General features: G+C 36.9%; 1 protein-coding gene and 1 pseudogene across 2 annotated transcripts in view; one reads left to right on the forward strand and one right to left on the reverse strand.

Moving 5' to 3' along the window:
* Positions 1 to 13,935, reverse strand: part of TMPRSS15 (transmembrane serine protease 15) — a 157,754-nt gene that overhangs the window by 76,267 nt on the left and 67,552 nt on the right. For both annotated transcript variants that reach the window (XM_047794828.1, XM_047794838.1), the window contains 3 exons: positions 12,144 to 12,294; positions 10,102 to 10,237; positions 1,529 to 1,618 (listed from right to left, as the gene is read on the reverse strand). In XM_047794828.1, coding sequence (XP_047650784.1) covers positions 1,529 to 1,618; positions 10,102 to 10,237; positions 12,144 to 12,294 — 377 coding nt within the window. The remainder of the gene's footprint in view (positions 1 to 1,528; positions 1,619 to 10,101; positions 10,238 to 12,143; positions 12,295 to 13,935) is intronic.
* Positions 12,568 to 13,570, forward strand: LOC125135121 (V-type proton ATPase subunit D-like; annotated as a pseudogene).

Consider the following 13,935-nt stretch of genomic DNA (forward strand, 5'->3'; position numbering starts at 1 on the left):
CTGACAACTTATCTGAATCCTTATCTAGACTGCATTATGTTTGTTTCTTCCTAACTTACTTCAGTACCTAACAAATAAAGGACTCAATAAATATTTGTTGAATAAATCAATACATTTAATAAGTTTCTCCAAATTGTTCTTTCAACGTTTCACCAATTTTTAGATCACTGCTTTGTATAGATGATATATTTAAAAAGATATTTTCAGTGTGCAGTGGAGATGATAATCTCTGGTTCCCATACGAGTCAAATTAGATTAATGGAGGTTTCTTTTTTTGAATCAGATATCTCCCTATAATAGTGACTCTGTTATCCTGTAAAAGTGATACTTATCTCTCTGGATCATCTGAAGGAAGAAAAGTGGACATTTTCTAACAACACATTTTTCACCATCACTGGGGTGTTTTCATTGGTAGAAGTTTCTATTTAGATGGGTGCTAACTAGGTGAGGCCATGGAAGGCAGGGGAAGAACATATCTGCTTCCCACAACTCCAGGGATGGAATCTGGTGGGATGGCCTGCAGAATCTGTGTCTTTAATACAATCAGTATGCAGCTCTAATGAACTTCTCTATTTAGGACTCATGATCTAGAGATAAGCTTTATATAATTTTAGCATCCTAGTCTATACTTTGCTGTAGACTTAGAATTTTCTAGTGAACTTCCTTATTATACTCATCTTTTTTTCCCTTTTTTTAGAGTATAGTTGATTTACAGTGTTGTGTTAATTTCTGCTGTACAGCACACTGATCTTTTATAGGGAATCTAATCACATTACTCTAGCCGTCTGCTTTATTGACTCGAGTCTACATTTACAAAAGATGTGAATGTCACAGCTGGCACTTAGGTTTTTATACTGTCCAATGACTTTATTCCATAGAACTGCAAACTTGTTATATCCACTATTGACATTATATGTATAGTCAAGGAGAGCGGAATTTGAAGTAAGGCTGCCCTTTTCACTTACTGGTTTTATGCAACTTTTTTTTTTTTTGTCTATTTGCTATTTCTTGGACTGCTCCAGCGGCATATGGAGGTTCCCAGGCTAGGGGTCGAATCGGAGCTGTAGCCACCGGCCTATGCCAGAGCCACAGCAACGCGGGATCCGAGCCGCGTCTGCAACCTACACCACGGCAACGCCGGATTGTTAACCCACTGAGCAAGGGCAGGGACCGAACCCGCAACCTCATGGTTCCTAGTCGGATTCGTTAACTACTGGGCCACGATGGGAACTCCTTATTCAACTTTTAAATTTGAGAATTATAATAGTATCACCTGGGTCAAAGAATTATTGTGAGAAATGACTAAAATAACATATGTTAGGCACTAGTACTGTGACTGGCATAAAATAAATGCTAACAAATTAGTAATTAATTGTTATTATTCTTGTTATCATTATATTAAGCAATCTCATAGATGTGGTAGTTGTATCCAAATATGGCAAATTTATAATCTACTTTCCTGAGTTAAGGGGAGACTAACTTTGATAAATACATTTATTTCTTGTGGCCTGGAAAAGAAATGACTCACAGAAAGCCTGATTGGGGTAGTTGTTCGGAAAGTTCATAGAAGTGAAAGTTGTATTTGGCTCCCACAGTTCAAAAGGTCCTCCACAGTCTGCTGAAAAGGAAAGCAATAAAAAATCATCAGTAACATAATGTTTATTTCAGAGACTTAATACTACGTGCCAACAAATTTCCATTAAATTTCTTGGAATACTAGTTTTGACAGATACATTAGGGTTTGTGTATGGGAAAAACTTGTTATTTAAGCAAGGGAAAGATATAGGTAAACAGGTCTCTTTATTGAAGAACTTTTCAAAACCTTAAATAATCTTATATTCTTTGTGATTCTCTGAGAAGGCATAATAGTGTTTGGCATTTTTCAAAATTATTTGGGCTAGGAAATCATTTTGATGAGCATTTTTTTCTTTTCTTTTTTTTTAGGGCCCCACCAATGGCATATGGAGGTTCCCAGGCTAGGGGTCTAATCGGAGCAGGAGCCGCCGGCCTACACCAGAGCCACAGCAATGCCAGATCCCAGCCATGTCTGCGACATACACCACAGCTCATGGCAATGCTGGATCCTTAACCCAGTGAGTGAGGCCAGCAATCGAGCCCACAACCTCATGGTTCCTAGTTGGATGCGTTTCCGCTGTGCCAAAACGGGAATTCCATTAATGGGCATCTTTTATAAGCAGGTTTCATGAAATAAGGTATTAACTCCCTGATGCAGGGCGAAGAAAGAATATTCATAGTAGAACGAATCTTATAACTGCCACTCTCTTATGAGAAAGGCTGATAAATCACTACTCTTGCCATTTTTTTTTCTTTATTTTTTCCCATTATTTATTTATTTTTTTTCAATAGAGAGGAAGCTCCACCATACTGTATATTGTATTGAGGCATTTATCTGCTAGGAAAGGGAGACAAAATCTCTACTTGTTAAATAATTGCCCTACACTGTCCAGGAGTCAATTTGAGACTGACCTTAATGCAAACTTGGGAAAAAATAAAAGCACAGATCTGCCAGTTAAGAGTACGATCCTCAAGTAGGCAGATTAACTTTATGAAATTTTTAATCTACTTTATATTTATCTTATTAGAAGAAAATTCTACAGTAATGTAAACATTTGTCAACTACTTTAAGCATCCCAGTTCTATCTTATTTTTTATTACCATCTTACATTTAAAAGTAACCTAATTAGAAGAATATAGAAAACTGAGGTAGGTACACATTTTTCCTATTATTAAAGGCAAATGATAGTGAAATTATTTACTCCTAATAATATAGAAATCAGTCACAGGAGGGAAAATTAACTGTGTCCACATCTACAGCAGAACTTTTAGTCATACCCTCTTCTTCATTCCCTCTTTTATATTTCATCTGCCTCATTTATGAAGATCTTTTCTTTCAATTCATGTGAATCCTCCAAAGTTGTATGTAGTGATTTCCTAGATTTTGGTTTTATCACATGCACAGCTGTGGCTCAAAGCAGTGTCATTGCCAACATATCCTGTTAGGTAAGGTGACAGGGCTTGGTCCCCCTTATGTGCCCACGTGAGCCATGCTTGTCCAGAACCATAAGTGCTTAAAAGTATATAAAACCTGTTAAAAAACTGTATTGTTTGCAAAATTTTCATGCACATTATCTAATCTGGGGAACAAGGTGGTGTATAAAAAGAAAAATATGTTGGAGCTAGTGGATGAAAATTGTCATTCTGAATTAGTTGTCTTTTTGAGCCTGAGTCTTCTCATACATAAAATATATATTAGAAGTTTTCCAGGTCTTTGTAAAAATCAGACATAATTTATGTAAAGTGCCAACATATTACCTGGCATACTTGGTACTAGTTTTCAATGTATCCTTGTGGATTAGGTAATTACTAACACTTTTCAATTTTAAATGGACAATCTGGGCTTTGAAGGCTTTCTGATACTTGCTAATGGCTGTGCACATTCACTTAGTATCAAAGTCAAGACTTCAACGAAGCTAGCCTCAAGTTGATCTGATAGTATGTTACTGTCTCCTACTGGGTTGATTAAACAGGAATCATTTCAACCATTTGATCCAAGCCATAGGCTGGGTTTAGACTGGGACTCAGTAAGTGGCACTTGGTGGGTGTGTGATATATACTTGATACTCAAGGTATCAAGATATGACAAGGAGGAGGACAGAAGGGAATATGAATGAAAGCACTAACAAGCAAGGTCAATGATGGCTGGATCTAGAAGGAAGAAAACAGTGTACACAGGATGCTGGAGAAGACACTGGAACCAAGGAAAGAGTGATAATGTGGAACAAGGGAACGTTCTCCACTGGAAAAGGGTGCAATAATTGCAAGCTCCTACAGCAGCTGCTCCTTCCAGGTGAATCTTCTTGATTGCGTGACTCATTGTCTTGCAAAGATTTCTGCAGAAGGAGCTGCTACAACCTGTCAATTCCCATATCGTTACAATGCATGTAATTTTAGTATTTCTAAGTGCTTTGAATCTTCCTTCAGTCCTCAAGGGAACTAATGGGGCAGGAGGGTGTAACTATAGGGACAAAATAATGTGGCAGACTGGAGACTGGGGAAAGCCAACTCCTCCTACTCCGTAAATTTACCCAAGGCCAGTGTGGTCAATGGCGGTGCTGTTGTTTAAATATCATTCCATTTTTCTCTTCAAGGAATAGGAAAGTTTCAAAATCAAATACTCCTCATATAGGATAAGCAATGAGTTCCTGCTGTATAGCACAGGGAACTATATCTAGTCACTTGTGATGGAACATGATGGAGGATAATGGGAGAAAAACATTTTATACACACACACACACACACACACGACTGGGTCACTTTGCTGTGTAGTAGAAATTGACAGAACACTGTAAATCAACTATAATGGAAAAAAATACTCCTTACAGAGTAAATAGTCAACAATTTGGAGATTGTACTAAATGTTCACCTCTCTGAACACGATGTATATTACACGTAGATGAGTAGATACGAACATACAACCAAAACTAAAATGGAGAGGGAGGAGAGGGACGTCTTGGAAATTTCCATTTCTCTTTTTAACCACCTGCCAAAGGAATGACTCGATGTTTGTCAGATCTGTTGAAAAGCTCCTCACAAAGAATCTTTTTTATGTGCAACTGTACATACAGGTTTTGTACTATAATGTATTACCATTCCGATGTTGATAGTTATTAAACTAGATAATTTGACGCCCCCCCCCAAAAAAAAGTCTGTTAAGTCTGTTCAGGCAAGCAGTTGACCTAGCATTTCTCTACTGAATAGAAATCATGGAAAATCCATCCCTCTAAAATACCTTACAAAGGAGTTCTCGTTGTGGCGCAGTGGAAAGAATCCAACTAGGAACCATGAGGTTGCGGTTCGATCCCTGGCCTTGCTCAGTGGGTTAAGGATCTGGAGTTGCCCTAAGCTGTGGTGTAGGTCTCAGACACAGCTCTGGCATTGCTGTGGCTCTGGTGTAGGCTGGCAGCTGTAGCTCCGATTAGACCCCTAGCCTGGGAACCTCTGTATGTGGCAGGTGCAGCTCTAAAAACACAAAAAGACAAAAAAAAAACCTTAAAAATAATAAAATACTTAAGAAGTACTTGTTGAAATACATTTCAAATATAATTTTATACCAAATAATTCATCAGAATTTCTGATCCTTGACCTTGTATATCAGTTACTCTCTGTATATGATTGACTATAAGGAATTGGCAAAAGCACTTTCAGGCATTCTAAACATGATGCCCCAATTTATTTTAATGTTGGTGTTGCCATAGTGGAGATATAGCGTGTGCTTCTTAATGGAGGAGCCAAACACTCTTGAAATCTAATTCTGGAAGTCACAGTCCTAGTGTGTCATTTAATAATCCATCTCCACCCAGAGAATGAGTTAAATAACCTGCTTGGTACAGGGACCTCTATCCATTTACAGTTGTTAAACTCTTCCATTTTTCATTTGCTTAGAGCTGTTCTCTCAAAGATTTGCATTCTGATTAATTTCTTACTATGCCAATACAGATTTCTACCACATGCAGTATGAAAATAACATGCAGGATTTTGCAAAGTGGCTGTCAGGGATAGATATTTTCCTTAAGGCATATCATTTTTAATCTGAGTTTAAACTTCTGACATAAATGAGATATGCATCACTGTGAGGCATTTACTGTAGGATGGAAAGGAGTCCAGCTTTTACTTACTGCAAGAGGGTTGAAATTAAAATTATTTATGACAAGATATTTAAAACAAGAAATAAAGATGATAACAGCAGGTTTCTAATTGGTACTATTATGTGATGGAAATAAGAGGTGAAGTTTAAGAAATAATACCACACACTGATGTTTGAATATATTAAAAGAGGCTAATTTAAAAGATCCATAATTATTATTATTTTTTTCTTTTTACAGCTTCACCTGCTGCACATGGAAGTTCCTGTGCTAAGGGGAGGAATTGGAGCTGCAGCTGCAGGCCTGCGCCACAGCAATAACAGATCCAAGCTGCATTTGCAATCCACACTGCAGCTTGTGGCAACACTGGATCCTTAACCCACTGAGCAAGGCCAGGGATCGAACCTGCTTCCTCACGAATATTATGTTGGGTTCCTAACCCACTGATTAACAATGGGAACTCCGAAAGTCTGCAATTATTTTTTATTATTACTGTAATAGATAGTATCTATAGTACTATAGACATTTTAAATGCCTATGTTGTAATATAAAAAGAAAATTTGGGGTTTTGGTTCATCAAAATTTAAACTTCCATTAACAGGTTATAGTGACTAGCCATGATATAATTTTATTAATTTTTTCACAGTAAAGTTCAATTTTTATTCCCTGTGGTTTATAATTTATTTATAATTAACAGTAATCTAGCCACTAAGAGATCTAAGAGTTGGCTGTTTCAAACATAAAAAGATGAAAACAAAATTGAATAGCCCCAAACACCCAGATATAAGATAATATGCAGTTAATATGGAATTTGCTAAGGGTCTGAATATCAAGCCATAATGATATGAGACAAACGGCTCTATTGGAACATGGCCATCACTTTCAAGAGAGTTAAATAGGTACTGACTCATTCTTACATGAGTAACTAAAGTTGAATATTTTTTAGCTCTAAGTACAATATGACCCTATGAAACTTTCCAAATTAACTTTTGTTTTGTGTTTGTAAATGGAAAAAGGCCTAATAATGGTCAAATAGAGCAAAAGTGTAGAAATAACGAGTGACTATTATAATAGCTAAAACTACCTTGCCTCCCCCTCCAGCCCAATAAGTCCCCCTCCTCCGGCCCAATAAGTTTTAACAGCCCAGAAATAAGTCATAGGCTGAAACATAGTTTTATTTTTGAATATACTTATTCTATTTAGTAGGTACTTGTCATGAATCATCCCGATAGTGTTGCAAATTGGCATTATGTTTGTGTAATGGAATGTTTACTTTTTAAAAAGTGTTCTCAACACAATCCCCATGTTTAAATTCTTTTGCCAAGGTCACAGGGCAAAATCATAGACCGGATGCAGCAGCAAGTGATTAAAATCACAAAATGAAAGAACCCCTGCAATTAGGAAAATTGAACTTACATTTCCCCAAACTAGGCACAACCTGGATCCCTAGGAACAACAGGGATAACTGGCCTTTGCCAGTCAGTTACTTGACTGGGATTATTTTCTTATTTAAAAGCTCTATAAGAGCCAAAGAAAAGGCTATTAGCCAGTCAGCCATGGTTTCCTTTTGTTTCTGCTTAAACAAATCAGTGATGTGGAACCAGAAAAGCTCTGCTCAAATACGTATTTCACTGAACCAATTGCAAATGGCATTAGAATGAAATTGTTCAGAACGCATTTGATGGTAATTAACATTTTCTGCTGTGCTAACTATTGCCCTGAAGCGAACCATTTGGAAACTGGAACAAATATACTCTGGACAAATTCTGAAGTTTATATTTTTAAATCAGATGGGTTATTCTACCGTTATAATTTCCCTATTGTGAAAATATGCAGGAATATCACGCTTCCTTGACTTGAGGTATTATCTTTTTCTCTTTCCGATTGGAATAGATATGAGGATGTCCCATATAGGTTAGACAAAGTTTTAATATGGAAAATCATATTTAAAGTTTTATTTATATATGTACGATTTTATGTACTAAAGGTATCTCAAAATTTTTTACATAATGATGAAATTTTGCTACTTTTAAAAATACCAAGTCAATAATTTTTTTTTTTTTGGTCATTTGGCTTTTCTAGGGTCGTTCCCGTGGCATATGGAGGCCCCCAGGCCAGGGGTCTACCTGAAGCCACATCCGCCGGCCTACACCAGAGCCAGAGCAACACAGGATCCGAGCTGCGTCTGCAACCCCCACCATAGCTCACTGCAATGCCGGGTCCCCAACCCCCCGAGCAAGGCCAGGGATCGAATCCGCAACCCCATGGTTCCCAGTTGGACCTGCCAACCTCTGGGCCACAATGAGAACCCCAAAATTGTGTTACTTTTATCAGAAATTTTTTCTGCTTGACCACTTATTGATGAATAGAGGAATATGCTGGCAGAAAGGAATATGAAGATAATCTATTCTCTTAAATGACTGCAATATCAAAAGAGCAAGAAGTTGTTCTTGGTATCTAGTATCCACAGCAATTATTTATAAACTAGGAGTGATTTTAATGATTATAATTTTTGCATAAAATATTTTATACATAGACTGGAAGGATATGGACACCAATACACAATGAAGTGAGACAATTATTATTAAACGATGCTGTGAAACCTATACTATTGCATTAATTTTGGTATTTTCTCCATCCCTAGCCCCACCATCATTTTCAAGCTTTAGTTCTGATTATCAAAATATTGTTTGGCAAAAATGTATGTGTTGACAACAAAAATATAGCAAAAATAGAGAGGGAGAGAGGGAGGGAAGGAAGGCAGGCTTAGTTTGTACCTAATAATATTTTTTGATGATCTATTTATGTGAGGTGAAGAACCAGTCAGACACTGGTGAAGCAAAGGTGAATTAGATCCAGAGTTTGGTGTCAAGAAAACTTCTTGCCACAATTTTGTATCCAATATTATTGCATGGTACTTTTCTGCTTTTGTTTCAATTTTAGGAGTGTTATTCTGTCTCTTAGTCTTAATACTTTAGAGCCTTTTCCAACTCACACTCTCTTCTCCAAAGTCCATTATCACTTAATTCTCTCATTTAATGACTTTTAGGGACACATAGTTCAATATTGCTTTTAATGTTTATTAATATATAAATAAATATAACATAGATCATATATTTTTCATGTATCAGTGGTTATTGCCCCATCTTACATTTCTTGTGCAGCACTTTGTATATAGCGGATATTTATAAAATTTGAACGAATGTTCAAAATATTGAGCAATTTATGTATAACTTATACATGTACCTAAATATGTTAATACACACAATGGTAAGTGTAGAGTAGAGTTGAGGTGGGATGTAAGAGCACATGCAATATGGTGGCATGGGACGAGTATGACCACGTGATTATTCTCCTCTCTCTTAATGACTGCTCATTTTTAATATATTCTGTAACACCAGCCATTTGTCTTTAAAGCTTTTAGGTTGTTAAAGCCATTCATCCGAGAAGTCTGAGTTTTTTTAATGTAAAGATTAGAAGCATGAAAATACATAATTTTGGCAGTAAAATCAAATTTGGGTAAATTACCAACAGATTTGCTAACATGAATATGGGCAGAATTTCAAGTGTGCTTGGCACAAAAGGGGAGATGGAAAAAGTGCTATGTTTTATGACAGAACAAAAACATCTACGAAGTTCAACACAATCAAAACTGTAGAGCTGGATGAGCTTCCAGCCACATAATTCAAAGGCAAAAGGGATGTTTTTGTATCAAAACTACAAGGTAATGAAAATATCCCAATAGAGAGATGTTTGATATCATTTATCGTATTTATACACACATATAATATACATATTCGTTTGTTTTTGGTCAGATCTCACAATCTGAAATTGGTATTCAGAAATTATCTCCTTTGACATTGATGGCTGATAATGTACCTTCTGCTTTTGAAATGTCATATTTCCAATTTGAGTTAAGAGCACAGGTAGACCTCGGCTCTATTTTGTTCACTTGAAATAAAAGATCCCATATGGCATCAAAATCCTTGTCACTATTTCAGGACAAAAATCTTATGTATGATCTAGGTCTGTATATTCAAAGTCCAGACCCAATCATTATTATTAAATTTTTCAGCTGCGAGAATCCTAAGTCTTCTTCTCAAAAGACTATACATAGGCCATGCTACATGCCAATACAGTATTAGTTTAAATGGAAAATTAGTATTAAATGGAAAAAGAAAAGGAAATAAGCACCCTTACTATTTTCAAAAATCAAAATGTACTAAAGTGACCATGAATATGACACATAACAGTGATTTCATTTTGGATTTGTATATAACATGTAAGACTAGCTTCCATTTTACTTGTATGTTAAAGTTTTTGATTTTTAGTGAAAAAATAATACTAGGGCAAGATAATTTTTTTTAAAAGGCATAGAATGATCTGCCTGAAAATATTAATAACTTAATTAGAAGAAATACATGTTAAAGTTACTTACTAGGAAGTTCTGGCGGAGAAGTTGGGACCAAAGTTGGTTCTGGATAAAGACTCACATTGCAAATCCCATATGTTAGGCTAATGTCATCCAAAGCTATATCACTCAGAAACTGGTTTTTAAATGCATTAAAAGCAACCTGTAATTCAGAGGAGCATATAAAACAATTCCAATTTAATTTTTTCTGACTTGATTCTTCTGGTGCCACAGTATTCTCTCAAGGCCATGCCCACATAATACTGAAATATTGTTTCTTAAGGTCATTCAACTGAGCCTAACTCCCTAATGACATGCTTACACTAGTCTAAATTTTCATTAGTGTCTTCTTTGTTAGGCAACACTGTCAACAGTTTGTCTCCATTTTGTCTTTCTCTCCTGATATTGTCATACCCTGTTGCACTCTGTCTTATATACACTTATCATCTGGCAGAGAAGAGCAAACTTTTTCTAGCTTCTTTCCTTAATAATATTAAAAAGCCGTCTGCCTTCTTGGAGCATACAAGTGCCAAAGAGAAGACACACCAATCAGATCATTTAGATGAAAGAAGGAAACATGAAAATACAATACAGCTATTCAGGGCCAGCTGGTACTGGTGACAGTTCACTCAGGCTGGTGTGGGATATATTGTGAAGATGGTGCCTAAAGGACACAGGCTAGACTTGGGAGAAAGGTCTTCTACTCAGAGGAAATACATTAGTGTCTTAAAGACTACATGTATTTTTTTTTTTTTTGCCTTTTCTAGGGCCGCTCCTGCGGTATATGGAGGTTCCCAGGCTAGGGGTCCAATCAGAGCTGTAGCTGCCAGCCTACACCACAGCCACAGCAATGTGGGATCCGAGCCAACACTACTGTAGAGTATCCATTCACTCACTTGGTAATTCTACCTACTTCATGTTAAAGATGATTCCAAACAAGAAGTGTTGTCTCTCTTTCATGTAGGCACAAACTGAGTCTCAAAGAGACTAAAGTAACTTGCTCGAGATTTCAGAACAAAGTGACAAAGCAAGGTGTACATATTTGTAGAATTTGGTGCTCTCACTCTGTTTGATGAGCTGACTTAAAAGGTGGTGTAGTTTTCTTACTTTTAAAAAGTGCTCTGTAAGTTGAGCCAGATTTGGTCACTGCAATACGTACTTCCTACTTCTACCATCTCCTTGTTCCCTTGATGTTCCATTTTTCTTTACCCTTTCTTGAATTATCAGAAAACAAAGATGGGATGAAAACTTCACAGAATGAATATAGAATCAAAATAAAGAGGGTAAGGAAAAAGGAAAGGAAGGGAAAAAAAAGAGATGGGAAGAATACAGATGAGGGCATTGATTACTGCCTGCCTTTGATCACATAACAGCAAAGCACTGAAGCTCCACGAATGAGAATGACGATGTCTGTCCAAATGTACATCTTCTGGAAGTTATACTCTCTTGCCTGAAATTACCCAACTAAAGCACTGTTAATCTGGTCAAACTATCAGCTTATATTAGCCTTTTTAAAAAATTGCAAACACCCTTAGGAAGAGAACACATTAGGCTGTTAGGCGAAAAATTAATTCACCCTAATGTGGAATAAATGATCAGAGACTTCCCAATGATACAGCTCATAAAATTTGTTTCTAAAGGAAATATATGGTAATTAAGTCAGAGTGGGGCAGGGTGGATGGATACTGGTGGGTATGGATGTTTTAACAGGAAAAGATGATACCCTAGAGAAGTGCAGGGCTGATCCAGGTGATGTTTGTGAAAAGTTAGAAGACCTAGTTGGACAGGAGACATAGGAAGATGCTGTTGGCTTGTGTCATAAAGTTGCTGAAGAAAGCTGAAATATCTTGAAAATTTCTATGAATTTTATGGCTCATTATAAGGACTTCAAGCAGTAAATCGTTCCTCAATGAGTAGTTTTTAATAGTTAATGAATAAAAATAGTGGGACTCAAAGGGGAAAAAAAAGGAGGAAGATTAGGAAAGTAGAGAAAGTATCACCACATCACCATAAATTATAATTGTATCACCATTTTTATAATACACACAATTATAAAATATTTTGCCAACCTTAAATTCCACTGTTTCATTTAATGTTACTTGTCCATAGTTCCAATTTTCTCCATAATTTCCTTCCTTTTGGAAAATTATCTTCTCCACGTTTTGGTCATTGCTGATATTAATGCTTAATTTATAGACGTTTTCACCATACATATAATACCTAGTTTGGAAACAAGTGAAAATGGATGGATTCGCACATTAGAATATATATGTATATATTCAGGTTCTTCCAAATCCTTTACTTAAATACCTCCTTTTCCCTTGGGTAAGGAAGTTGCTAGAGAAAAGGAGGGAGTTTCTTGGCATTTTGCCACTTTATCAATTGAAAAAGTTAATGGCTAATGCATTAAAATTTGGGACAATACCAAGAGAAAGACTCTGGAGCTGCTGTAGTTGCCTGGCCAGGGAGCCGAGCTGAACAGTCCTTGTTAGAATGTCGGGCAAAGACTGAATTGAAATCTTTCTCTTGAGAATGGCACAAATCATCATGAAAGCTCAGTTAAAAGGAGCACAGACAGGTCAAAAGCTCGGAAGAAAAAACTCTGATGCCTTAACCCTTTGATTTCCACTGATCCTTAAGAAGATAATAGAGACTAAAATGCTGATGGGTGAAGTAATGAGAGAAGCTGCTTTTTCACTTGCTGAGGCCAAGTTCACAGCAGGGGACTTCAACACCACAGTTATCCAAGATATAAATAAAGCCCAAATGAAGATTAGAGCAAAGAAGATAACATAGCAGTGTTACCTTGCCAGTATTTGAACATTATCATGAAGGAACTGACAGTTATTAGCTGACTGCTTTAGCCAAAGGTGGCGAACAGTTGGCTAAACTAAAGAAGGATTATGCCAAAGCAGTAAAACTAGTGGAGGAACCAGATTTGCTGCAGACTTTTGTTACTTTGGATGAAGCTATTAAGATAACCAACAGGTGTGTAAATGTCATTGAACATGTCATCATTCCCCAGATTGAATGCACCCCCGATTATAGCATCACAGGGTTGGATGAGAGCAAGAAGAGTTCTATAGGTTAAAGAAAATACAAGAGAAGAAAAAGATTCTCAGGGAAAATCTGAGAAGAACTTGGAGCAACGGAAGGCAGCTACAGGGAACAGAGGAGTTTCTGATATGGCTCAGTGGAAGCAAATCTGACTAGAATCCATGAGGACGCAGATTCAATCTCTGGCCTTGCTCAGTGGGTTAAGGATCCAGTGCTGCTGTGAGCTGTGGTGTAGATCACAGACATGGATCTGGCATTACAGTGGCTATGGTGTAGACCAGTGGCTGCAGCTCTGATTCCCTAGTCTGATGAGAACCTCCGTGTGCCATGGGTGAGGCTCTAAAAGACAAAAAAAAAAAAAAAGAAAGAAAGAAAAAGAGGTAACAGAGCCTGCTAATATCTGGCTGAAGAGAAAGATAAGGATTTTCTGTTTGAATAAGCTTTCCTTCTTTGGTTCTTTCAGAAGGCCCACCATGGCTCCATTTTAATTCATGGTGTGTAGGTTTTGTATGTGTGGCCATTTATTTTTCAGTCTAAGAATTTTTCTGGTTGTAAATTTCCTGGATGTCCATTTATGAGGTTACTTTTGCAGAATCATAATTCAGCAACCATTTATCACCAATGTGATTTGTAGAATCTGCCCAGAAATTTGTAGAATTTATTTTGCAGAAGTGTCACCATACTCCATTTATGTGTGTGTTATAAGTGATCTGATAACCAAGCATATTAAGAAATTCCCCTTCAGAAATAGCAGTGGTCTCAGGTCAGCTACCACTGGAGGATCCTTTGTTCCTACCTTTTCAC

Source organism: Phacochoerus africanus, chromosome 1 (assembly GCF_016906955.1).
Source record: "Phacochoerus africanus isolate WHEZ1 chromosome 1, ROS_Pafr_v1, whole genome shotgun sequence".
Lineage (NCBI taxonomy): Eukaryota > Metazoa > Chordata > Mammalia > Artiodactyla > Suidae > Phacochoerus > Phacochoerus africanus.